At 42.5% G+C, this 26751-nt stretch overlaps 3 protein-coding genes across 5 annotated transcripts in view; 1 reads left to right on the forward strand and 2 right to left on the reverse strand.

The window, feature by feature from the left end:
• The window catches only part of GJB7 (gap junction protein beta 7), a 39530-nt gene that overhangs the window by 9120 nt on the left and 3659 nt on the right, over window positions 1–26751 (forward strand). The window contains exons 2-3 of one of the 2 annotated variants that reach the window (XM_063330036.1): window positions 21265–21384; window positions 23172–23233. The gene's annotated coding sequence lies outside the window, so the exon portion shown is untranslated. The remainder of the gene's footprint in view (window positions 1–21264; window positions 21385–23171; window positions 23234–26751) is intronic. The other variant, XM_063330037.1, reaches the window with a different exon arrangement.
• Window positions 1242–8996, reverse strand: C3H6orf163 (chromosome 3 C6orf163 homolog). The gene is made up of 5 exons (XM_063331116.1): window positions 8849–8996; window positions 6603–6697; window positions 5953–6060; window positions 3439–3641; window positions 1242–2053 (listed from the first exon to the last, which is right to left on the reverse strand). Exons 1-5 carry the CDS (start codon window positions 8994–8996, stop codon window positions 1555–1557), a joined length of 1053 nt encoding a protein of 350 aa, XP_063187186.1. The 3' UTR covers window positions 1242–1554.
• SMIM8 (small integral membrane protein 8) lies at window positions 12096–14671 on the reverse strand. 2 transcript variants are annotated; one of them, XM_063330032.1, is made up of 3 exons: window positions 14610–14671; window positions 13481–13622; window positions 12096–12530 (listed from the first exon to the last, which is right to left on the reverse strand). In XM_063330032.1, the coding sequence occupies exons 2-3, from the start codon at window positions 13598–13600 to the stop codon at window positions 12372–12374; spliced, it is 279 nt and encodes a 92-aa protein (XP_063186102.1). In that variant the 5' UTR covers window positions 13601–13622; window positions 14610–14671; the 3' UTR covers window positions 12096–12371. The 2 variants fall into 2 exon arrangements, with proteins under 2 accessions (XP_063186102.1, XP_063186101.1); XM_063330031.1 differs by lacking the exon at window positions 14610–14671 and adding an exon at window positions 14322–14602.

Here is a 26751-nt window from a genome sequence, read left to right on the forward strand (position 1 = left end):
GACACCTTCCTGGGATGCCCCAGGAAGGGCTGGATTGGAGGCTCTTTCCTCTGACTGGGTTGTTGGGGTTCCCCCAGCTGCCACTCTTCCTCTGGGTTCTGTGCTGTGTGCTGAGATGAGCCTTTAATTAGCTAACCCAACAGAGAGCATTCATCAGCTTTAGGTATTTCACGATGCAGCTGCTAGTACTTTAGTTCCAGTATTTTACTCATGTAGTTTCAAAAGACTTTTATGCTTAATGCACATGTAAAAGTTTTCTTTAAAAAATGGTTTATAGAGCTTATGGAGTATTTCGGGCTGCTGAAGAAGTTTCAAGATATAAACACAAGCTTTATCTTGGGCTCTGTGCAGTTTATGCATTTGATTAGACAACTGTGAATATGAAGTTTGGATTCCTTTCATTGGTAGTGTAAAGAGGGGAAATGAACAGGGAGCATCAGCTCTCCTCAGAAAGAGCTTCCACGATTTAGTGAGGTAAGGTTTTACAGGCATAGTCAGAAATAGGTCACAATTAGTCACAAGTCAGAAACAGTCATAGGTCAGAAATAGTGCCAATGTGTCAAATATCTGTCTGAAGTATTTAATATGAATTAAACTGTTCCATGAGAACGCAGTGACTTCACTTGTCTTCACTTTTTAGTTTGGTAGTGATGGATACCTGTGAGAGTATTCTGCTTTTTTGTTTTCTGAGGTTGTTTTTGAGCATGAGTAAAAAAAGGCTGCGCAGATTGCTCTCTCAAAAATTCCCTTAAACAAGATGCCTATGAAGAGTTTCCTTCACCATACTATACTTTCTGTCACCTACAGTAGAGACCAGCTTCTTTACATTCCTTAGCTCACACTCAAGATGCTATACAGTGTTTTCAGATTAACAGGTAACAAATGAGATGACAGACACAAAACTTTAGCGAATACGAAGTGAATGCTGTGAGAAGACTTACTACAGAGTGATGACAAATTAGACGTTTAGGCAGGCTGAATCTCAGATGCAACCTATGTATTGAGGCTGGCCTAACGCCATGCAGGCTTCAAGCACTTGTGAATAGATAAACTTGAGTCCTCCCAGAGGAAAATTACTTTGCATGCCTGCTGGCACACACTTTTTGCCCCAAAGCTGTCTCTCAAGCCAGGTGAGTTTTCAGATCATGTAACCACTCACTTGCAAGTATTCTACATAGACATACACACGTTACATAGAATAACTGCCCTGTAAATCTCAGAACCCGAGCTGCTTGTGTGTCTTACTCCACACCTGAGCATTCAAGGGCAGAGCCAACAGTCCTCACAAGTCCAAGCGCTGATGCTTACTTAAGCAACAATTTTCTGATCAGATTTTCAGGTTTTTTCCTTCTCAAGAAGGACTCAGTGGGAAGATCCTCAAGTGCTACATGATCCAACCTCCACCCCAGCATTTGTAAAACAAAAAATAATTCATAATTTCTAAGCATGGCTCATCACTTCATTATTTAATACAGTGGTGGTTATTTTTCCCTGTATCATTCTAACCACACTCATAATTCAGTGAACAGAGATGAATTTATTTTTCAGCATCACCTATTTGCAGTTCTGTTTACCCATGGCTGTGAATCTCTCACTTGTAATACCAGTTCTCTTGTATTCCTTGTCATTGTCCTTTGCTTCTTCTGGGCTGTCCTTCTGCTCAAATGTTTTTCTGAATGGCAGAATAAAATCCGCTTGTCCAGGGGACAGGTTAGGAAATGTGACATCAATATACTTTTGAAAAGCTTGTCTTGTTTCTTGTATTTCAGTTTCCAGGTTGTCCTTCCAATCTGTCATCTGTTTCAGTTTTTGCGTGAGAGTCTTTATGTGTTCTTCTGCTGCTTTCAGCGCAACCATCACTTTTTCCAGCTCATTAAGATGTAGGGTGCCTGCTTCCCTGAGCTGTTTGTCAGTCTCAATTTGATTCTCTTTTCGTGCAATACTCAGGGCAATTTTAATCTCATTACATTTTTCTTTGTTTAATTGCTCTATACGCTTATGATACTGTTCCTCAGCTAGCATACTTTCTTCCTTGAGTTGCTCTAAATGCTTTCTATTTAAAAAAGAAAAAGAAGAACAGTTTTGTAGGGAATAGCTGTAATTAAAGATTATTTAAAAAAAACCAATTTAAGTCTAGTCAGGTTGTTGTAAAACCTCTCTTATTCAACTATAAATACACATGAAATCAGAACTTGATGTAAGACCTCTGAAACAAAATAGAGTAAAAGAAGGCTACTGATGACACAAGAAAGGCAGCTGCAGAAGATTCTATTTCTCCATGTGTTGCATCCAGTGATAATTTAACGATGCTTGATTCCAAATGAAAAATATAAAGGATTACTACTCTTTCACTCTTCATTAAGACCTCTCTTTGAGCTGGCACTTAAGAACACACTGATTTTCAAATAGACTTTGAAAAATTCTGCCCTCAAGTAAAAATTCTGTCTTGAAGTGAAATCTAAGAAATGATTTCTAGACTACACGTTCATCTGTAATTTTCTTTAAGTGGTACTGAGAACATCTTTGTGCTAGCACGTCAATAATAAAACATAAATTTATAGTATTTAGTCAAAACATCATGGGTGCTATTCATCAGAGTTGGCTCAGGGACACATAAAGAATGGTGCATCAGGAATCCATTAAGGTTACTGAGCCAAATACTTCAATGGGGAGAAAACAATTTCTGCCCTCCGTTATTGCTCCCTCCACTTTGCTGGAGATGCTTTCACAGAACTCTGCTAACACGAGAAGTTAAAGAGACCGGCTAAGTTTATGCAGAATGTGATTTATCTTTATCAGAAAGGGCATGTTTTAATAGTGAAAATGAAGGTATTAAATAATGCATCAAAACTTAAGTGTGACCCTGTTCAGAAAAAAAAGCATCTTACAAAGGAACACACCTGAACCGATCATTTCATTGTGAGAGTATAGTGTTATTTTGTTGTTTGTGCTGTCAAAAAATTAAATGTATTCTTCTTTTAAGGGAGAGGGGTGTGTTACTATCTTGACATCAAAGCTATTTAACTCACAATGCTTAATCTATACAGGTAGAATTTCCTGCGCCCTGCAAATCTCCGTATGAACGCATCTTTTTCAGTTTTGCATAGATGTCATGAATGGCAAAATAAATCCCTGAGATCTTTATTTCTGATGACTCTAAATCAGCCATAAAAAGCAAAACTTTTGGACCCTTGATTGGCTTTGTGATACTTGCTTTTAGGAACAAAATATTTTATTTTTACATGGGGCGTCAGCGAGAGAGTGAGCCTGCAGCTCTTGCTGGTCACTTGACATTTCCAAATACTTTTTTTTCTAAAGGATCTATTGATCTTTTCCTAGAAGACCTGCATCCGAGCAATGCTGATGCAATTACAGTCAGTTTCCTTAGCAGAGCATGTTTGCCAGCCAAGTCAGGGAAAAAGGGAACACTAAGAGCACCTGTGCTGTACGGCGGCTTCCTTCAGGGCTGCCTCCCTCTCCTGTTTCCTGGCTTCAGCCACCGCTTGCATCTTCTCCCGGGCACACTCCATGAGGGCGCACTGAAGTCTGTGAGCCATGCGCTGCTCTGCAGCTTCGGCCTCTTTCTTCTGCTCATCCTCCATGTACTGCTGCATCTCTGCCTTCGCCTTCCTCACCTCTTCCTTAAGCAAAGTTAAAAGTAGACATAAGTAGTGACAACTTATTGTTCAGTTGTCTTTAAACAATCCCCATCAAAGCCCAGCTTTTTGGAGCTTTTTGCTTCTTTTACTGGTTAGACCAGTATAATATTACGGAGCAATTACAGTGACTTACTGTAGCATCATCCCACATCATCCCTGTTTTCTACATAAGGCACAATGAGTTCCCTGATATATTTTCTTCCCAAGCTCACATGGCTGGTGGCACAGTTTTAGAGTGACATCAAGAAGACGACTGGTCTTGGTATGTTTGTCAGCAGGATACTGCTCAGGCTGATAAATTATGGTATGATAATACTAATCTTAGGTGGTCCGGATGGACATAGATATATCTGGAATCTCAGACAACTCAATATATACCAATATACCTCTGTTGCCATTATAGGCCATGCCAAACTCATGCCAAGCCTGACCATCCAGGAAAGCAATCCAACCCACTTAACTCACTGCCCAGTGATCTATGCTGCTTTACCACCATTCACAGTTCTTTCCAAGACCCCTGACAAGCGCATCCTTGTGGAAGTGGCAAGACATTATTGGAAAAGCTCTGGCTGCTTAGATCTTGGTGGGTTTTCTAATACAGGATGAGCAGAATTACATGAGGTTTGCCGTAAATCTTTTGCACACACACAACTATAATGTCTGTATTCTGTGTATTTTTGTGTATGCTGGTTGTTTGTCTACTGCTGACAAGCGGAGTGACAAATAATAAGACCTGCCTACAAGAAGCCTAACTAAAGCCACTTGACCATTAGTGGTGGTGGAACAGCCACATCAGCACTGCTGCAAAAAGCCATTCCTGAGGCTACCAGCTGAAAGCAGTTGTCTTTGGCCTATACTACATGTAAAAACACTTCAATCACTCATTCAGTGAGATGTCTTGTTGGCTGCCACTGTTTGCTTAGAGAGATGCTGAGTAAGTCTTCTGCCATCACCTCTGCAAGCTAGCTGCTAGTGAGCGGATAGCTCACTGTTAAGACACCTGTTAAAATGAACTGCAACAAACACAAACCACCAAATCTAAAGCATCTTGCAATTACTTTAGTTATATCTGCCTCTTCTTTTGTTTCAGCTGTAGAATTCCATATCTGCTATGTAGTCCTTAGTCACTAGAACCAATGTTATCAGAACAAATGGTACATGTTCAAAGCCTGAGCACTCAGGCCTACGAAGATATATTACAGGCTTGTGGCAAGTAATTGAACAGTTAAACATGAGGAACTGAGCTTCTGCCAACTTGTCAGCAGGTGCTACCACAGCAAAACACAGAGCTCCCTTGGAAAACAGCTCCATAAAATGGAATGAACTTAGCCAGAAACTTAAGACCACTGTAAACCTCCCTGCTTTTTCTCTTGACATGCCAGGCACATTGCTTTGACTGCCTGCAGTATAAACAGATAGCTATTTAGAAACTTGTATAAAATAAAATTCCAAAGCAAAACACTGCAGCAATTCTCCATGCGCTCTTCATCTGCCGGTGGGAAGCCGCAAGACTAAGGATGACAGGTGTTAGACGGACTGCGTAGTGCCTCACTGAGGAGTGCTCGGATGCTCTAGTAGTAAAAAGCCCTGTGAAGTGGTGCAGGAAGCAGGAAGGCTCAGATCCAGAGGCAGTTGCCTTCCTGTCTCTCTGTGTATCTCTGAGACTTTTCTCAGTTATTAAACAGCCATATAAAGCATGTGCTAAGCATATATAGAAATTCAAAGCTACAACTGGTGTGCTTCATTTAGGAATATACATATGCTGGCAGTTTTCCTTCTCCTCTACCCCACTTAGGGTCCATGTTCAGTAAATCAGTTAAACACCTTTCTAGCTTTGATGGACATACAACTCTAACCATTCTATTATTCTATGACATGAAACTTCAGGACGGATTTAAAGGTAAGCCTGTATTTAACTGTCCTGAAGAAATGCACCTAATCAGGTTCAGTGGTTGGCTGAATCAAGGCTGGACAAGGAATTTTCAACAAACTCCACAAACCTAATTCAATAAAAAAAACAAGTGAAATGTGCTGAAAGTGAATTAAAAGTCAGCTAACTCAAGCTCGTATCTCATGTAGCACAAAGACAAAGCCAGTCATCTTTCAGGCCAAGTACTTCTCCTGGCACTGGAGTTCAAATCTCAGATGAATGAAGGTCTTAGTTATGGCAAGCATTAATAAACACCCCCCCTTTTTTTTTTTTTTTTTACATAGAACAACATTCTCGGTTGTCAAACACATGGTTCTGTCATGCTAGCTATTCCCACGATAATGAAAGCAAACTGGTTCATACCCTTAATTCCTTTCCAAGTTTTTGTTTAAGGTCCTGTACAAATGCACTGTGGTTAGCGGCTGCCTCTTTGAGAGCTTTATCCACTGCCTCTTCCTTGAGCATTTCAGCCTTTAAAACAAGTTATTATTTAAGTATAGCTGCTCACATTCTATTAACATCCTATTAAGATGAAGCAGAGGTTACATGATCTGTATTTTCTATTTAAGAAATCAGAGCAAGTTAAATTTAAAACCAGATGGCAGAATACATTTTGGCCCATTTGGCAATTTTACTGCAGTGATTCCTGTTAAAATGTGGCCACACAATAGTATTGAGCTGCCACAGTGGTAACCACTACACATTAATATTACATAAAGGGCAGTTTCAGAATCTTACATCGCACTATGAGGAACAGCTTTAACAAGCAATAACTTCTGTGTGCTTTAGAGGCCATTTTCAGACCAGATGTAAAATTGGCTATTAATTCAAAGTATGTTTTTTTGTGATCAGAAACCGGAGAAACGTGTGCATACAGAAATCTGTGAAGAAGCTGAAATTAATGACAGTTCTATAGAAGTGACCTCAAAGTTCTTTGTTAACTGTCTTTATGCTAGAGCAATTATTCCAAAGAATCATCATAATTTAAATGATGGGACCATAATTTTATTTACCTGAGACCAAAGTTCAGCTTTCATTGTTTCAATGCGATCTTGTATTTCTGCCTCCTTATTTTTGTGTTGTTCTTTTTGAATGTCTGCTCCAATCTCTGCACAATCAACACAAGAGGTTCACACACAGCAAACCACCATAGTGCAGAAACCCGTGCCTCTCTCCTGACCCCTTTGCTTGGCTCCTCAGCTAAATAAAAAAATCAGAAGGCTAAAAAACATGTACCTATTTCACATACAGGAAAACACGATTTTTACTACTTGTGCAGTTCCATAAATGCAACAGAAGGTGCTGGGCTCAACTCTCACCTTCTAGACAAGGCTGCACAATAGGAGAGCATCGTGGACATTCCTCCTGACTCCTTGTCTTGATGGTCATCCCCACAGCACAAGCAATAGGTCAGTCTTCAGCTTTCTTGGGAATGATTTGCCCGGTTCTCTCTGTGACTGAACCTCGTGGCAGCACAGGCAATGGCTTTTCTCCCTTTAGACACTACAGGTGAGACAGTGCCCTCTGCGTCTCTCTGTCCCCTCACAGTCCTACAAGACTTTCAGTGAGGTCTTTTGCCCCAAGATACCCTCAGATGCCTTCATGTCACTTTAGGGGCACACAATAAATATCTGCAGGGGCATATGGCAGAATATTTCAGGTGTTTGGAACAGAGCATGCACATAGAAAGCAATCTCTCTGTCTCTAAGGCTGCTGTGTCTGTCCAGGGCCCAAGGAAGGCTCGGCCCAGTGCTGCACAAGCACAGGTGATACCCTCCAGAAAGGCGGAGGGGAGCAGTACGGAGGTGAGCCACAGCGCTTCCCAGGGCCTAGGCCAGGGTCGCTCCCTTTAGCAACATGGATGGTGTCTAAGTAAAATGTTAGCATCACCATCTCCTCCTGTGGACATGCTGTGAAAGAAAACAGGCAGCCCTGCCAACTCATTTGAAAGACTGGTCTTGAGCACCAAGGACAGGCCAGAAGAAGACAAGCCACTGGAGAAGGAGGTGGATAAAGATGCCTTCCTGCATCCCAAACCTCCCGCCTCCAACAGTGGGATTTCAGATCCTCCCCCTCTGTCTTTCCCACTCAGTGCCAAGCCTGGGCATTGCTTTGGATCCTGTTCACTGTGCTTGGCAGGGCCAGAGTCACCTTTTCCTGGGTTAAGGAAAATGAAAAAGGAATAGAGCTCCAGGAGGTTTAGTGTTCACACAGCCACTGGAGGATTAGGTCTCCCTCTTTTACTCCAGTCTTCTTCCCCACTCCACATGGGTGGGCAGAGTCCTCTCATGGAGCTGACACGAAGTACATGGAAAACAATAGCAGGATGGGATAAAGGGGTCGATTGGTTTAAATCACCAAAATAGAAGTCCAACTGTGCATAAATCTTAGCAACAGGCCTGTTGTGCTCTGACTGGGTAGCTTTTCCCCAGTCCATTATACTAAGTAGTAAAGAGAAAATAATTTAAAAAGATACTGTCTCTGGCGTTCTGGACATGTTTTAAACTGTATGTGATGACGCAGGGCTGAAGCCTCATGTTCTGAGACATGCACAGCTCCCCTACTGCCAGGGCTCTCAGTACACTGATAATCTCTTGATACTGTTTAAAATAGAAATCAAGCACACTCCTCTTCACAATGCACGTTAATTAAAATGCGCAACATGATTTCTACAAAACTTTACACAGATGATCAGAAACCTCTGTGACAACTAGGCATAGCATATAAAGATACTTCAGATTCTTGCTAGGTCCTCAAACATATGACTGCCACCACATGCTTTCCTTCATTGTTGACGTTATGGCTGTGCTATGCCAGAAAAAAAATCAAACCTCAAGAGGCTCTACAAAGCCTCAATCTAAGGTCAGCAGCCAGACTCAGGTATAAGAAGGTAGGATTCAGGACAGAACATCCCAGCTGCGTCCTGCTGAAGGATGAGGGGATGATCTTTGCAAATGTTAAGTCAAGCATAGTTCTTCCCAAACTACTTGAGCCTTAGAAAACGTTTGCTAATGGTCTTGCAGCCAATTCTCTTTTGTACTTCATTACGCCCAAATCTGAATGCCTTCGTGCACCACAGGACGGCTGACCTTGTCTCCCCTCTGAATATGCCGGATTTATTAACAGTCAAAAGGCAAGTGCAGTTCTATCTTACCAAGATGTGAATGCCTTCATGACTGTCAAGAACAGATGGATACAATAGCTCTTGGAGTATTCTAAATCTCAGATTGTGAGCAAAGGATTTCAGAATCAAACTTACCCAGTATATCACGATGAGTGTAATACCGCGTTCTGAAAGGTTTATACTCACGAATCCGATTGAAAGTAGCACTAGAAGGTGGTGGTGGTATTATTTTTGAACACACAGCACAACAAACAAAGGAGTCCAGATCAGAACTTCTAATCATTACGGTGTTCTAGTATTATTCTGTAATCCAGTTACTGAAATGTCAGAACTCTATTTCTGGTAGATCTCTTGCTTGCAGGCATAAATGCTTATTGTTGCTACAGAAAACATGCAAGCTGATGAAGAGAGAAAAATCATCGGCCATTACTTTTTACCAAGTCAGCCGAAACATTTGCCTTCAGATTAGGATTCACACATGCTGACAAGTCAGTAACATGCTGTAGACAGATGATGAGGGAGGGTTGTATGAAATGACCCCTTCCACCCTGAACACAGCTCCCTACATAGCAACTGTTACTGGGCAGGGCTGGCTTTGCTCACAAAGAATTAACTTTCTCTGGTAATAGTTAAGCATCGTCACAGCAGGCTTTGGCTTTTTAATGCACTCTTATTGTTGAATGTCAACAATTCCTACTCAAACCATGTAGTCTAAGGAGATTTTAGGAGCAGTACAATAGCTACTGTTTCAGATATTTGAATCATAGCATTTTGTTGCTGTTCTTGGTAAAAATGTGAAAGCCAGCACAGACAACAAAGAACTGGCAAAAACCTGAGCCTCTGTCCAGGCAATCATTTTGACTTACAGTTCCTGTCAAGCCAGCTATCATCCACTGTAGATAATTATTACTATATTGAAGATGAAACTGAGAAAAGTGGAACACAAGAAATTGTATCGGTGCTGTTTGCTTATCCTCCAGATGTGTAAGGGGAGCTGTGCTTTCAAAGTTCAGTGAACAGACTCTGTTACCGATGTAGTTGTGTCTGGGTGGGTTTTTTTCCCTTTTAATCCCTATACACACATAGTTTTTTATGTATATAAATCGGGTACTTACAATAGCAAATGCCAGTATTGATACTATAACACCCATTAATTTACTAAATTCTTCTCTATATTTGCACTGCTTTATCTCCTTGTTGTATGTAATTTTTGTAGCGTTAGAGTCACCTGTCCAGCAGCTGCCACAAATAAATATGGAAAAGCTCCTCAATAATACGGACAACTCTAAATATTCCTTCAGCCTGGGCAGTTCTAAATTAACCTGGGTAACAGGACTTTACTCCATGCAATAAATAAGAGGCCACATCTCACACAGCTTTTCTATGAAGTGCCATTGGCACGCACACGGCCTAGACTCTGTCCAGGTTAGTCCCACACCTTTCTCTTTCATACGCACCCCGCTCCTCCTTTTCCCTCGGTAACTTCCAGATCCATATACATTTCACAAAACATAATTCACAATTTTGAGAACCCAAATCCTGCATGACTCCCAGATATGTGAAAATGAAAGACTGGGCTTTTTCACTTCAAATCATCTGCAGGTATAAGGATCAAAGTGTCTATTTTAAAAGCCTGCAGAAAAACAGGCTAAAATGTTTACTGTAGCACTGTTTTTGGAATAATTTGGTTAAATTTGTGCAAACATACAAGACTCGTGCATTTTAATTAGCTGAAGGGAGCTAAAATCCTGTGTGACCATTTTAAAAAGAACAGATTAATTCTAAAGATCCATCGCATCCTATCAAACAAAAAATATTCTACAGGATATGCACAGCATTTGACAGTTCTGAATATTTCATCAATTCACCTGGAAATTCCTTCTCTCATCAAAAGGCAAGTAGCTTTCCTCACCTGCAAGCTTTCGGATTTGCCCAAGACCTTGCTGTTGTGAGGCAGATAGGCTCACAGAAGGGAATATGTTTTTAAAGGCTGTAAAAGTGCTGGGTTTTTTATAGATTTATCAAAGGTAGAGCTCACTTCCCTTCTCAGGAAGGAGGTAGCAAAACCAAGGCCCAGCTGAATTTAGGACACAGGTAACTATAAAACATGAACAGAAGGAAAATCATAGGTTCAAAGCGAAGGATTTAGAGGGAGATTCAGAGAAAACCCACAGGGCAACTGCCACCCTCAAGGCAGTCAGTCACCTTTTTTATCTTCAATAACAAAATATTTCAATAACAAAACACAAGGCACTTCCTGAGTAGCAAAGCAGGTGTCCCTGCGTGTTCTTTCTTCTTTGGCCTGACAGAAGCCACCTTGGCCAAAGGAGGTTAACAAAGAGGTGTCTCTGCTTCTTGGGAGCTCTTAATGGGGCTGTAAACATGAGGAGCTAAATGGAAAAATGCAACCAGAGCCCTAATAAAGTCCTGCGGTGGAAACAGGGCACGGCCTGGTATGTGCTTTCCCACCATGTGTTCTGGAGTTTGGTTAATGCAATACCATCCAGGAAATGTCAGGCACACAGAGGGAGATGGAGAAGCTCACAGAAGGCCTCAGGGCTGGAAAAGGAAAGCACCTACCGGTACATTTTGGTCAAGGTAAAGGCTCACAGGGGACCACCTCATGTGCTAAGGAAATGCCACAACACCCACCTGCCCTCCAGCCACGCTCACAGCAGCACCAAGCAGCAAACTGCCGAGGGTCACCTCCAACCCACACGCGGGGCTGTTCAGCAAGACTGGGCTGGTTCAGGTTGATACACTCTTTTCTCTGTGTCCGTAAGAACTTCCTGATTTTAGACTTTCCGTGCCTTAGTCTGAGCTCAGTAATCTATAATAAATTAATATTATATAATGTACTTTGCAATACAGAGAAATTTAGATTTTGAATGCAGCTTAGATAAACTAGTCCTGCTGACTATCCAACACCCCACAAGCTCTGGCTAGCCTACAGTTACATGTATTGATCAGCAAGCTGACACAGGTATGTTCACTGACCTGCTGTATGATCCCAAGCAGGAAAGGTAATGGCTGAGTTTTTCCTGCCTTTCTCTTGGCAGAAGCACTCATTTCACTTTTTCTCCTCTAGCTAGCTACTGATTTTTTTTTTCATTTGTAAGGAAGACTATATTAGCACCCAAGGGTTATTTTGGGTACAAATTTATTATTTATTAAATAAAACCCTTCAATTACTCATTATCAGATCTTTCTTGCCTTAAAATTACTTTACTTACACCACTGTTAATTATCAGCTTTCAACAGATCAAGAGATCAGCTTTTTCTTTTCACACACAATACATTAGGCCTTCTGTTTAAAAAATAAAAGACAAACCCCTGCTTTCCCTTAATCAAAGCAAAGAGAGAAGTGAGATGAACCATCATGTACATTTCTACGGCATTTACTGGTCGTTACTGCACATTGGAGTTAATTGCATGTCTTCTGACACACAGGAGATCGCAGACAACAATTCTTAAAATTATTTTTATGTTCGCATGTATCTTAATTGCAATTTATTTGTACAGGCATGGCATTTTATAAAGGAACTTAAATTGGATTAAATAGCAAGGACATTTATTCATTATTTCAATGGACAAAAAAAAAATAGCAGTTGCCTTGAAAAAGTTCTGGAAGTAATTTGCTTATTTCCTTCCTTAGTTCTCAGTCCCACTTGGAAGTTTTCCTCCTCATATACCTGGACCCCTCACTGTCGATTGCTTCATAAAGGTCCTTTTTATTCTCTACTGTTGCATGCAAATAACCAAGGTAGGCCACACAGAGGCTAATTGCTATGAGTCCAAATGCCATCACAGGTTTGTTCTGAACAACAAAAAAAAAAGTACACATTTTTAGTCAAAACATTTTTCATTCATCACAAGCATTACATTCTTCAATCTTAGCTTAGAAAGTAAATAGTGAAGTATTGTGACATCTGCAAAAATCATCATTGCCTTCTTGTCGACTGATCCAAATAACTTTAATAAGCAGCAAGAAGAGAGACCTGATTTTCTGATAACAAAAGGAATGCCCTATGACAAAGACGACTCTCATCACATTGCCCAGTACTCTAATTTTTGCTGCTTGCAAATGCTGCTTGACCGTGAATGAGCAGGCTAAAACCAATTACTAAAGGTTATTATCACAAACTTCTAAAAGAATTCACCTGGATATACTCCTGGGACAATGTACACTACTCCTGCCAAGCAACCTTGATTACCCTCCTCTAAAACAGATAATGTATTATCATCACAACATCTACATTTATTATATGCATGAAATTTCATCCAGTCTTGCAGGGTTCTGCTAGTGTAAATAAAACCCGATTACTATCGACTTAATTATAATTATATAATTATTTACAAAAAGCAAGAAAAAGAAAAATCCAAAATACTGAAAAGCTACCAAAAATTCCCTCCTTTCACATCAAAAAGCTTGCTTTTTATGATTTGTTCCTTTTTAAATATAGAAGAGAACTCTTACTACTTAGCCTGTCAAATTACCTGAGTAATGTGCCTGTAAACAGTCTTTCCGAAAGCAACTTGGCTAGGTACAAAAGAATCAGACAATATAACAAAGCTGGAATAAACAATGTAATGTTCTGGGCTCTTAACAATCAGAGTGGAAAAAAAGTAAAAATATTTTTAGTTACATTGCTGTGTTGTTTGCATAACAAGAGATGGTTATATAATGCACACAGAACTGTGATGATTATTTTAAAGCAACCATGTCCCTCCAAGCGTATTTAGTTTCTCTCAAAATGAGCCTCTTACAGGTTTAATGAAAAGCTCTGGGTTCACAGCTCGGAAGAGCATAGTTGTTTGAACACTCCTCAGTCCTGGTTTCCTCTCTTTGGGTAGTTCATTTTCATTTGGAGGTTTGGTGGAAGACATTTTAATTAATGTTGAATACTTCCTAAAAATAGAATGAAAAGTAACTGTCATTTTTATAAAAAAATGAAAAAACAACATTCGCTGAATATGAGTTCACACTCAGCTCATCTTCCTTCTACAGCATGAATTTTAGTTTGTGTTGCCTAACATCACCAGCTTAAGCACACTTATTTTCAATCTTGTCAATTTCATGCATCCTAAAACTTTCGGAGATGCACATCTTTACATAGCAAGCGTAAGACTCCTGATAATGGGCTATTTTTTTTTAAATAGCCTTATGTGTGACAGCACAGCCTGCACGCTGTTGTAGTGTGGTTGCTCTAACCGCCCACCCCAGTGGCCTTAAGACTCAAGTCTCATTTTCTAACACAAGGGGCAGGTCCCATGCAAGATGCCACCTGAGCAAAGGTGAACAAAACACACTCTTAGTTAATCCCGCTTACTGGGGGGCAGACGAGACACAGTGCTAAGGACACCCATGCCCTATAGTTTACATGAGCGGAGCACACCTGGGGACAAATCCAGGAGTCACAAACCCAACCCTGCAACCTCCCCAGGCCTCCTCCCGTTAGGCTCCAAGCACAGCAGGGAGGTCAGAGCTGCGTGAAGGTCAGCTAAAGGCGACCACGTGGGCACAAGGCCCTGCCAGGCACAGAGGGGCACAAGGCCAGGCCACACCTGAGGAGCAGCCTCCCAGCAGCTCAGCCTGACTCCCCCATACCTGCCCACAGCAGCACAAACCCAGAGGGCGGCGAGCGAAAGGGCAGAAACCACCCCCCGGGCGGTGAGGGGGCTCCTGACGCCGATACTGGGTTTAGGCCGGGGACGAAGGGGGCCATTTCCCTAAAGGAAAAGCCCAGCGGGGACACCCGGGACATAACGACCAAGGCCAGGCCACCGCTGCCGTGCTCCAACGACGCCTCAGGAAGAGGCGGGTGGCGGTTAACGCCCCGCGTCCAACGACCGCCATCCCGCGCGCCCTCTGCCTCCCTCCCCGGCCGCTACTCACGCCGCGCGCCGCCGACGGGGCCTCCCAGCGGAGGGGGCGGGCCCGGCCTGCGCCTGCGCGCTTGCGCCCCCTACTGGGCGGAGGCCGCCGGCGCGGGCGCGGGCGCGGGCGGGGGCGGGGGCGGGGGCGGGGGGGGGCGGGCGGGAGAGCGGCCGGGCGCCGGCCCGCTCGTCCCCTCAGGCGGCCGGAGGAGCCGGGCGTGGGTGGGGGGAAGATCGTAGAATCAAAGAGTGGTTTGGGTTGGAAGGGACCTTAAAGATGATCTAGTTCCAACCCCCCTGCCATGGGCAGGGACACCTCCCACTAGACCAGACTGCTCAAAGCCCCATCCAGCCTGGCCTTGAACACCTCCAGGGATGGGGCATCCACAGCTTCCCTCGGCAACCTGGTCCAGTGTCTCACCACCCTCACAGTAAAGAATTTCTTCCTTGTATCTAATCTAAATCTCCCCTCTTTCAGTTTGAGGCCGTTACCCCTCATCCTATCATTACACTCCCTGATAAAGAGTCCCTCTCCAGGCCGAACAACCCCAACTCTCTCAGCCTGTCCTGATAGGAGAGGTGCTCCAGCCCTAACTAGCATACAGATCAGGAGTTTCAAACCTGGGTGCCCATAGCTTGGCAGTTCAAACTGGTTTTAAGGCTTTTCCGAGGCCGGGGCTTAATTTTACACATGGTGAATAGTTCCCCCGAAGTCGCTGACTGACACTGCTTGGGCTGAATGACATGAAGCGCCTCTGATCAGCCCTCTGATCACCTTTGTGGCCTTCTCTGGACCTGCTCCAAGATGTCCGTTTCCTTCCTGTGCTGAGCAGTCTGGAGCTGGACACAGTACTCCAAGTGGGGTCTCACCAGAGCAGAGTAGAGGGGTAGAATCACATCCCTTGACCTGCTGGCCACGCTTCTTTTGATGTAGCCCAGGATGCGGTTGGCTTTCTGGGCTGTGAGTGCACAAGAAGCTTGTGTTGAGCTTCTCATCCACCAGCACCCCTAAGTCCTTGTCCTCAGGGCTGCGCTCAATCCATTCTCCACCCAGACTTGTATTTGTGCTTGAGACTGTGTTTGCAATTGCTGCAACCCAGGTGCAGGACCTTGCACTTGGCCTGGTTGAACTTCATGAAGTTGTCCTCACCTGGGGCTGTGGGTCTTCCTCTCCAAGCACAGCTCCAGATAATAAGTGGGAGGTGGGGGAAGAAGCTGGCTTGGTCCTAAGAGGAGCACTTTGCCACAGAGCCACCCCTCAGCACCCAGACAGGCTCCGTCCCCTGTGACCCCCCATGCCAGGAGCGGCTTGGGCTGGTGGGTGTTGAGTGTTGGCTCCCAGTAAGGGCCAGTCCCTGGTCATCCCCTGTAAACCCCCCAAGCAGTTAGTCCAAATCTTGGTACTCAGGCTAGCAGCAATTATATTGTAAATGTGGGAAATGGAAAAAGAGAAGCAGTGAGATTCCCCCGTCTGTTGATCCCAAGTGCTGGGATTGGGAAGGGCTGTTTTGTGCAGAGAAGTGTCTCTGGAAGTGCAGTTCTTTGTGCAGAAATATACATTGCAATTTAAGCATCCAGTTTCTGGTATTTAAATCTGAACTCAAGATTTCTGGCATCTGGAAACTCCTGGTGATGTAAGTGATGCTTTGCGATAGTGTTTTGTTTTCTGTTATTTGTAAACAGTAAAATTAATAAAATTACATGGAGTCCAGGGGACACAAAGCCCATGCGATTGCATCTGCCTGCTCATGCCTCCCTTTCTGTCTCTACTGACTTTGATGCCACTGGGCAGTTTCAGCTGCGTTAGAAATAGGGGTAGAAATTTAAAATTTTGGAAAAAACAGTACCTAGGGGGTAGGGAGAGACCCAGAGTAGTGCTCCTCCCCTAGGTAACAGGTAGGGAGAACTGAGATGTGACAGATTACGGAGATATAGCTGCAGCCAGCTGGACGATTAGTACATACGTAGTTCTGGACTCACCAACCCAGCTCACGCTTCTCCATATCTGAAGGGTGTGTGAGAGGACTTTGGTGGAGCATCTGGTTATGGCAGCCATGGAGGCAGAGGGAGACAAACATAAATGTGGAGGTATCCAGGCTCTCAGAACCACTTGCTCCATGTTTTCTTTTGCAGTAATCAAACTGCCTTTTTTTGTGTTTTTTTTTTTCTTTTTAAAGATGGCAGAGTAATAGGATATTGCAGGTTAACTTCCACCTTCTAAATCCAGATGGAGTACCTAAAGAATTACTTTTTTTTTTTTTTGCTGTGTGTAAGCATCATGAGGTGAGAAAAATAGTAGGGAAATAAGTTGTGGTGTCAAAAGAGGATTGAGTGGTACGTCTGGGTTTTGTGTCAACATTTAATTCACAACATGCCATCTGCTAATCTGGTAGCTATTGTTTTGGCAGCATATGCCACACAGCTGTTGTTTGGAAACCATTGAGTAGAAAGTCACGTCTGAGTGAAGGTTGCTGCTCTGGTTTGTTTTCATGTTTGTGTAATTGAAAGAAGACGATACAAGGGTTTTTGCATGAGCCTTGGTTTTTCGGAAGGCAGCTTGTTTTTCTTGAGGGAAGGGGGAGTTTTTACGGTATTGTAGGAGACATTCTGCATACAGCTCCCAAGTAACTGACACATTGTATATGGGAATGCAAAGCATTTCCATCACCACGCTGAGAAGCACATTTGCTTATCAGCACGTGCACCTCTTCCCAGCAGTTACTGTCATTAACAGACCCCATCCACACAGATAAAACTTCTGACCCAAGGTCATCCAGGGTCATAATGATATTTTATAGGTGGTAGGTGGGTTTCTCCCAGAACACATTTGTCTGATACTGGTGGTTAGGATTGTTAGATTGCCGCAAGTTCTCTAGAACTTCCCATCTTTCTTATGAAGGACCCAGACATCATTGATGGGGGAAGAAATCATCCGCAGTACAAAGAACACCATTGGCTGGAGAGAAAATATTATCCGTATGAAGAGTTGTGGATTAAGGCTTTATGCACAGAAGGCTTTATGCACAGAAAGAGAAGAAGCAGAGAGGGACTTAGAAACGGGTTTGGGTGAGTGCTGGTACTCAGCATACATTGAGCAGGTGCTATCTAGATTAACTCTGCAGTAAAAAAAGCTTGGACTGCTTACTCTTTCTAGTTTTGCTTTATGACTGTGGGAAAGTGTCTTATTTTATCTTTAATGTGAATATTACGTGGCTGTCATCTGACCCAACAGGATACTGAAATGCTCAGTCCATGAAGGCTTATAAAGTTGTCTGGCATCTTTTTACAGAAGAGACTCTATAAAGGGTAGAACTGTAAATACCTGCAGTATTTCTGAGTCACCCATCCTCTTAATATCTGAGTATCACTCCTGAAAAGTAACCACACAGAAAAAACTTCCTTTTCCAAACCCAAGCCTGTTACTGAGATTTATATTCCTTTTAAATAAATTCCTTTGGGACTCCGCATTCGGCATTGTGCTGTGTGCTGTGGCCATTCAGAACTTAATAGCAGCTTCTGCTTTTCTTGAGACTTGCGTCCCTTTATCGTTTGAGCTGCGGAAGAGCCTCTGTAGGGAACAGAGCAAACCTAATACTGTGTCCCGCAGGTGTTGTTAGCATGTGATATGCAGCTTATGCAGTCCGGGGAGTAGCAGCATCCCTCTGTGCCTTCGCTGATTCACCTCGCAGCTCCTGCTTGTTTCGAGTGCCACACAAGAACAGAGCTTCACATTGTCTTCAAAATAAAGATAGGATGCCTCGAGCTACTGATAAGTTTATCCCTGCTTTAGAAACACAGTTACAGAGCTGTTGTGGACAGAAAAAATTCTTTTTGCATCAACATTTGGACTTCAGCACTGGTATGACTTGTAGTGAGAGGGGCAACTTCCATCCTAACGTGTTTGTTAGGGTTTTCATATGTAAATGTCCAGTGTGTATTTCCATTCCTGTTTCACACGATTTTTACAATGTTTTATACACTGTGGATTTCACAATATTTTAGTTAGAGTTGACAATTGGGACTTTTTTTGTTCTGAACAAGTCTGGGGGAGGAGGGAAAGCAAAAATTACGAATTACAAGTGCTCTCTCCACCTCACTCACAGCTAATGGTAAGGGGAACAATTATTGCCATGAGGCATGTGAAACAATATTGCCCTATTAAGGACATAAACGCAGAAGAAGAAACAAACAGATCTCCAGCTAGACAGAGGAGGCATTGAGAACTTTCTGTGTGGTTGTTGCTCCACTCGTGTCAGTCTCAAGAGCCCTTACGCTGCTTCTCAGCTGCTGTCGCTCATTTGTACCCTTCCCATTGAAGGAAAGCAGAGTTTTCAGACAGCAGCATGCAGTGGCTGGGACCCTACCACTGACAATCCAAACCAGTTTTAAGGCAATATGCATTTTAAAAACAAAAATCTGTTGGAGTGAATCTTCTGTGTTTCGTAACATTATGTGTATGTCTTCTATAACACTTGTTAGCCAGCTGTGTCTCTGAGAGACAAACAAAGCACCCAGCCATGCTTTCCAGCAAAGATTAAAGCAATTGTTATTCTCCAAATACTGATCAAGCTTACAAATCTTTTTAACTGAATTCAATATGGAAGGGGAAAGGCACTTTGTTTAGTTCTACTTTCATTAATGAACAGGCAAATTGTTTCTGGCTGGGAACAGAATAATATCAAAACCCAAAGCATCCCCTCTGGAAAGAAAAAAGGGAGTTTCTACTGAAAAGGAAGAGCGGAGAAACAAGTGTGGCACTGCATTTGCTCACTACAACAGTACACAGCCAGATACCTTAGAGTGGGGTTTAAAGACAAATATGAGCTAATTTAAGACTGCACCTCCAAAACGGAGGGGGTGAGAGGAGACCTGTTTTCACTTGCAGTTGCTGTGGCCTTCCTTGTGTGAGGACTCAGGATTGCTCAGCCTCATAGTATGTGGATTTTGCTCCCTGGTCCGGATGAAAACTAATGTTGCCAGAAAAGAAAAAAAGAAAGAACAAAGTTTATTATCCAAATGGATGGGTGAGACAGTCCAATGGGGTTGGGAAGGCAGTTGGAAGTGGGGGCACGGATCAGGACGGATCTGCCTGCAGCACTGGGGTTCCCAACCAGCTTAAGCTCTGATAAGTTAAAATCCTTCCCCTGGTGCCCTATCTAATCTAGGTACTCTTCAGATCTCAGGCAGGGAACACAGCTCCTAGGAAGACTCCGGACTGTAGAAATTTCACAGGTTTAACAGAGTAAACTCTGTAGTACGGGACTCAAACACTCCGTAATCTGGAGCTCTCCAGATTTTCTGCACTTTATGGTTGTCTTTTAGTATACAGTTGTCTTTAGTTGGGAGGATCTGCATTCCCTGAGGTCCAGTTCCAAGCTCTGGCACCTTCAGTTTCCCTCTGGAGGCATCAGCTTCTCTGGGGGCAGTAATAAGGTCCTGATTCAGGCACACGTGTTAAGCTACGTGATACCCTCCTCTCCGTAAAGCTACTGAACTTTCACATATAATTCCCAGATAAAAGTCACAGTAAGTTTAAGCTAAATAAATTATACTGTGAATAAATGTAATACATTTAAGAGGCAAGGGGTTCAGTCCTTCTGCTTTTTTTTGGAAATATTTCTCAGCAGTATAGCCATATCCCGGGTAAAAATGACCAACAAAACATTGATGCTTAATAAGATGCAAAAGGCAGGACATAAACACATATTATATTGCTTAGTTATTAAAAACATATGGGCTTTCTGGTGGGAGCGGCTCGGCTGCCTAGACCAATATGGGAATCGATAAGCATGTACAGAAACCAAAATACATTTTCATAACAAAAAACCAGGCTTCAGTTACTTGGGAAAACCACTGTAATTTAGAATTTTAATAAAAGACCTGAACATTTGTGTAATGTACTGCTAGGAGTAGTCTGTGCCAAATGTTTGTCTTTAGCAGACAATTTACTTGCCCAAGAGAACCCACAATACAGATCTGACGTAAAATGTCAAAGAGCAAACAGGGTGGGAGTCAAGGCTCTTAGGTCAGCAGTATGATTTCAGAAGGTTGCTGTAATTCCATACAGAGGTTTCAGGTTTTTCACATGGACAAGGTTTTTTAAAAAATGTAGAAGCCATACCATAAAGGGGTGCTGAAAGTCAAGAAGTATTTCATGAAGGCCTTTCTTGCTGTTTTGATATTGCAGTGATGTTAGTATCGAAGAGAGAGCATAAGTTGGGTGAGGCAAAAGTTAGTAATGAAGCAGCATCTGAAATGGGGAGCTAGCCACATCCTCCAGGACATTCCTGGAGGAATGGCATATGGAAGGCACGCTCTTTGCAGGGAGTCTTCTGTGTGTGTTCATGCAAGACTCACGTAGTCAAGTGACTTCTTGGCTGGCAAGTGCACAGGCTACATGTTTCTCATAGAGGGTCACTGATCGTTGCCCACTGCTTTGGACGCCCAAGCATGTGTGCCTTCAGGGGTGCCATCGCTAATGTGAAAGCGTAAAGTGTGCAGCATTAGAGCTGATGCCGATGAGCGCTTGAAAGATGGAGATAAAGCCTGTGACTTTAGACAGTGATGTAGTTTCCTTGTATCTTTCTGATGATACAAGACACATTATGGTTCTGGTTTGAACAGTGTGCCAGGAGAGATGATCAGGTTTCACTTGGTTCGTTTATATTTCCTAGGAGACAAACAGTTTCCATTTTCAAGGCTTAAAGCAGTAACTCCCTTTCTCGGAATGAATCGTTGATTGTTAATGCCACTGGGAAGCTGGGGTCCAGCTGCGATCATTCACTGAGACGCAGGTAAGTTAGAGTTTCTTGTTATAAAATTCAGTTTTACTGTATGAGAAGTTATTTTTCTAATGTCAAACAGGCTCGATAATAGCCTTGTGAAAGTGTCCCATCAGCCACCATAAACCACAGATAGAATCTTCTTTTCATTGCACTATTGCAGAACTTTATAACTACTAAGGCGTTACAAACTGTGATGTGGCCATTGTCGGTCACGTTTTCAAGTGGAAACCTTTTGACTTTGTCAACTCATTTTTTTTATGAGTTGATCAATGCATTACAACAGTAGCCTGAATGGAGCAGTAATACTTATTAATGTTGAAGATCATTTGCTGCAGAGGGAGTTTTTGTTTACAGTGGGAGAGCATGGGAGAGATGGGTTATCTATTTGTCACAAAGGTGATAAGGAATGCAGCAGTAGTTGTATAGGTGAAATATAGACATCACAACTTCAAAAAAAGAAAATTAAGTCATTTTGTCTACTTCTGAGTTTATTTTTTTTTTTAATTACACAGTTTACCAAAGTAACAAAGAAAACAGTGAACTGTGTCTGCCTTCTTTCAAATCCCATTCATTGCTACGGAGAAGAGACCACAGCAATTAGCAGCTGGCAAAACATCACACTCGGCAGCTGCTGGGTTATTAAGTGGTGTCTGCGGTTTCCCTAAATACAAAACAAGACGGGATTTTGCCACCACTGGCTATAAAAAGGAATGCCAAATGTGCTTAAGGATATGAAACCTACTGAAGATGTAGTTTAGAAGTGATATTTTCAGAGAAGTGAATGCTGGGCAGCTAAGGTCCTGAAGCTCAGAGAAGAAGGAGATTTGTCCCAAGCCACTGCAGAAGCCTATGCGAAAGTCAGGTGTAAAAACCAAACTAAACAACTCCAGCCTGGTGCTAAATGATCAGCTGAGTCCTCTTCCATCTAGTCTTTTCTTTTCCTTCCTGTAGTCAGTTGGCAGTAAGTACCTAGGCTGATGTTTTCACATACCACATTTATACTTTAAGCACTATTTAATTGTTTGTGGAATTCTATTTTTAATATCACAGTACCCCGAGGCTTATCTCCCAATGTACCAAAGGGTTAATTTCTTGCTCTGAGGAGTTAATAATAGTTAATAATAGGCATGAGATAGTGAGAGGTTAGAATCAGTAAGCTAAGGAAGACGAAAGCAAGGGCCTGGGCTGTGAGAGACCATGCCTTTTTTCTTAGCTCTGCCTCTGATGCGCTAGGTGATGCTGGGTAAACCACCTCCCCTCTCTGGTGGACATCTCCTCCACAGCACGTGTTTTCTCTGTCTGGGTTGCTGATGTTTAGAGGAGAGGACTCCATTTCTTATTACGCATTAATGAAGAATTTATACCAATGAATTTCAGTGTAAAACGTCTATAGATTACTTTTCAATGATCTGTGAGAGAAGAGCAAGCTGTTGCCAGTATGTTTACATCTGCCACACAGGGGCCTCCACTTTCACTGGACGCATCGGAAGGATAAGGTATGTGGGAAGCCTTTAGCTCAGTCAGCTGGAGAACCACGGATTCTGCTGCACTACCACTAGCAGCAGTTGTGGCAGAAGTGAACAACTTGGGCAGCACATGGACCAGGAGGGCTGTGTTCACTCTTGGGTTGCCAAGCCTTACCTGACTTGTTTCTGAAAAGCCTTAAAAAGCGATGAGTATCGATACTATGTTAATGTTGCAGCTTTATTCATTTTATGGTAAGAGACGGGTTGTCTGAACAAGGCAAGGTTAATTTTTATAACCTCTCTGTTTTCTTTCATTGGCTCTTTCGTAAGGACCTGGAAATTGCCTTACATTGGCACTCTCACTGTTGAACAAGAAAAAAAGGCATTGCCAGGTTAGTGACTTCTAACAATAGTTTTTCAGCTCCTATCACAGATGTGCAACAGTTTGAATAGATAGTGCACATGCAGCTTAGTAGGGTGACTTTTTATACTGTACCTTGGTGTTCCCTGGAGGTTTCCTGCTCCCTTTTCTGTAGCGGAGCACTGGAATAGATGCACTGCGGTGAGGGGCTAGTGGAGCTTTCATCAGTTTAAGAGTAGACTGAACAAACATCTGTCAGGAAGCACAAGGAAACCTTCTTAGGGCCAGAGAATGAAGCAAATCAGTGTTTCTCAGCCTGTGAACCTTACACCTCTGGTAGTGAGTAAGGAAGCAGTGGGTAGTCCATGAAACAAACACAAAGACTCAGCAACCATAAAACGGATGCGTACTTCCTTATATCAGCAAACAAAGAAAAAGAGAGGAAAATGCAGTTACTAATTGAACATCTGAAGTTATTTGTTTAGTCATTGATGGAAACCATTGTGCCAATGCTTTTTATTTCTTTTCCTCATGACACTGAGATGATCCTTGGTGTTTTAAAAAAAAGGTGCCGCAATGATGTTTTGATTAAATTGTAAAATAATGGAGAGGATGAACTCTCAAGATTATTACCAGCTCTGCTTTTTTATGATCCTATATCCTCCGTTGTGATTCTCTACTTCTGCTCTCTGCTTTATCATTTTTGCCAGTATTTACAGTTCTCCTTCTTCCTGTCAAAAAAAAAAAAAAGGGTTAGTTGCAGGTGCAGCAGAATACTCCCATTAGCAATGTTTATATCAGAAAAAGAAGGTGGTTTTCCATCTCTCAGCCTGTGAGGATAATTCAGCTTGCTTGTACAGAATTTATAGATCCAATGTTCCCAGGCTTGTGTTTGTTCAGTTACTTCTCAGCGTTCCATCTCCTTTTCCCATAATACTGCGCCTTCTTCCTGCAATTCGCCTGCTTGCCGGACTGCCTGCCCTCTTTGTGCCCCTAACACTTCGGATGCTTTCCCCACTCCCTCTCTGCTTAGTCAGTTTGTTCTTGCATTTTCTTACTTTTTTCCCCCATTTTCCCTCTGCACAAAAATACCTTTTCTGCTTTTAAAGTAATTAAATTAGCAGAGCTGATTGAAATCCAGGTGAACTAATTCTCTGAGCACTATGCTTTTCAACAGATGCATTACTCAGCGCACATTAGCCAACCTTCTGTAGACCTCATTGAATGACAGAAATGATTATTTGCTGAATATGTTCAACAACAATAGCATTATTCAAACACTTTACTCAATAAATTACATTCAGCACACTCAGAAGTTAATGGTGCATTCAGGTTGCTCTGTTTGCTCAGCAGAGTACCTGTGCAGCCTGAAGGGGGGAAACCAACTCCCTGATACGTCTGAGGGAAACAGGGGGTGTGGAGGCTCTTCTGGTCAGTTGTGTCTCCAGTGAGCAGGACAAAGCATGTGTGTGTTGGTGTGGGAGGTGTTTACGTCACATCTAGGGAATAAATGATGTATGTGAGGAGGAAGAGAGATTACCTGCTCCATTTCCTGACTGGAGGTAGAAGAAGCTCAGGCACTTGCTTTCATGCTCATCCCTATCACTTCAGCTAGAAATGAGTACAACAAATCAGCGTATCTCTAATCTTCGTCTTTTCTCCAAGTTGGGGTGTGTGTATGTGTATGTGTCTGGAGCAGGAGTTTGAAGTAAATCTAACCGCAAATCCCTGCTCTTCACTTCTTGGTACGTTCAACTTTTTCTTGAGCACTTGGAGCAAATAATCTTTCTTTTGCTGTTTAAGACTCTTTAGTGCCTCCTTTGTCATTTCCAATAGAGGCTAAGTCTTTTTGTGGTCTTTATGTCCAGAGCACCAAATAGATACCCCTTTGACCCTTTTGTTGCTTTTTTAAACCTTTGACTCATTTCATTGTTAGGCTCAACATTGGACATTACCTTCATGCAAACTGATGTCACCTATGTTTTCCACAAGCTACTCAATTTCTTTAGCCAGCTTCCCTTCTGGACTCCCTTTGATTCATTCTGCACAAAATGAACCTCCTCTGAATGCTATGGTTGAAACCTCTCTTTGGCCACAAGACTTTGGATCACATTCTTTCTCTCTTGTCCTTACATTAGTTAGAATACAATTTTGCTAAAGCGTTATGCCCTGACACAACTCTTGGCATCTGCTTCCACATGTATTGCCACTTTTAGAAGTGTTACAAAACCTCATACCACTGTCGTCTTTTTCCTACTGCTCAATTGTGTGATTACTTGAAGATTTCTCTTTTTTGTTGTTGTCTGAACCCTCACCTTGCCCTGAATTTTGTACAGCCCGTAAACTGTCTTTATTTTCTCTAGCCTCAGCTAACTTAACCTCTCATCAGTCTGTGCCTGTGCTGTCCCATAAAGTAAATTTTCTCTCGTTCACCTGTTGAGTAACTCCTTATCTTTGAAGTCCATTTTATTTTTTCCGTTCCATATGTTCTTTGCAATGCCTCAGTGAATTAATTGTATTTTCAAAGGATACAAAAGCATCAGTTAACATCCACAACCTCCTATAGCAACAGTGGTGCATAAAGCAAACATAACCTTTTAAAGGCTTATTTGCAGCTCCTTTGAACAGAGGAGCTGTGCCGGTTACAACCCAAACAATACCACAAAACAGGGTCTGTGGCACTTTAGGCTTGCTGCTGAAGGTTGCCCTATACAACCATTTCTCAACATCACATAAAGGCTGCAAGTGGAAAAATATAACCAAAGCTCTGCAGACTTCTGGTTGCACCACTGGCCAGATTATCTGCCCCACAGACCTTTGATAAATTTCATTTTCTCATCAACAGAGCACATAGACCAGGAACCATCTTTAATTCTGTGAAATCCCTGCTGCCTCACTGCCAGGCCTCTAGATACTGGAATGTGTTGCTGTCATTCAAAACAGCTTTGCAGGAATTTCATCCATCTGATATTCTAGCTGGCTAGAATTTGCCCATTGCTCAGCATCTGCTGGAGATTTTAGTCGAATCCTTGATCCCCATTTGCCTTGGGCAGGACTTTCTTTTCCCCTTCACATCCTTCTCCTCAATGTGGGATTGACAAAAGAAGGTATAACTGAGCTGGAGTCTCAGAACTGTAGTAATTCCAGTCATGGATTGATAGATGACATTAGGCTTTTTACATGAGAAAGGGATAGTGTGGTTCTTATGGCCATTAGCAAAAGCCCACTCACAGCTGTACTTGTTTTCCACAGAATAACAAAATTCTGTCTTTCCTTCGACAGTGCTTGTGCACATCTGAAAATCCTAGGAAAGGCCTTTTGAGGTTTTCCTTCAAATCTCCAGAGGACAGGTCATCCACAAGATGTATTCATACATGTTAATATTCACGCTTGCTCATGTGAATGTTTTGTTTCCTTGCCTGTGCTTTATTACATAGTAGTATCTTCGTGCTTTGCTATTCAGCTCCTTTGAGACTGGTGTATTGACTGTGTGTTACTTATCTAGAAAGCGTTAAAGCCCTAGTGCTGATGTCTCGAAGAGCTTGATTT

The sequence above is a fragment of the Chroicocephalus ridibundus genome, chromosome 3 (genome assembly GCF_963924245.1).
Source record: "Chroicocephalus ridibundus chromosome 3, bChrRid1.1, whole genome shotgun sequence".
Classification (NCBI taxonomy): domain Eukaryota; kingdom Metazoa; phylum Chordata; class Aves; order Charadriiformes; family Laridae; genus Chroicocephalus; species Chroicocephalus ridibundus.

Coding starts and splice junctions, on each gene's coding strand:
- C3H6orf163 (XM_063331116.1), bottom strand. CDS start 8,996: ATGATTAGAAGTTCTGATCTGGACTCCTTTGTTTGTTGTGCTGTGTGT. Junction 3,642..5,952: donor AACTTGGAAAGGAATTAAGG/GTATGAACCAGT, acceptor ACTTTGCTTAAG/GAAGAGGTGAGGAAGGCGAA. Junction 2,054..3,438: donor GAAGCCGCCGTACAGCACAG/GTGCTCTTAGTG, acceptor TTTTTTAAATAG/AAAGCATTTAGAGCAACTCA.
- SMIM8 (XM_063330032.1), bottom strand. CDS start 13,600: ATGTCTTCCACCAAACCTCCAAATGAAAATGAACTACCCAAAGAGAGG. Junction 12,531..13,480: donor CAGAGCTTTTCATTAAACCT/GTAAGAGGCTCA, acceptor TTTGTTGTTCAG/AACAAACCTGTGATGGCATT.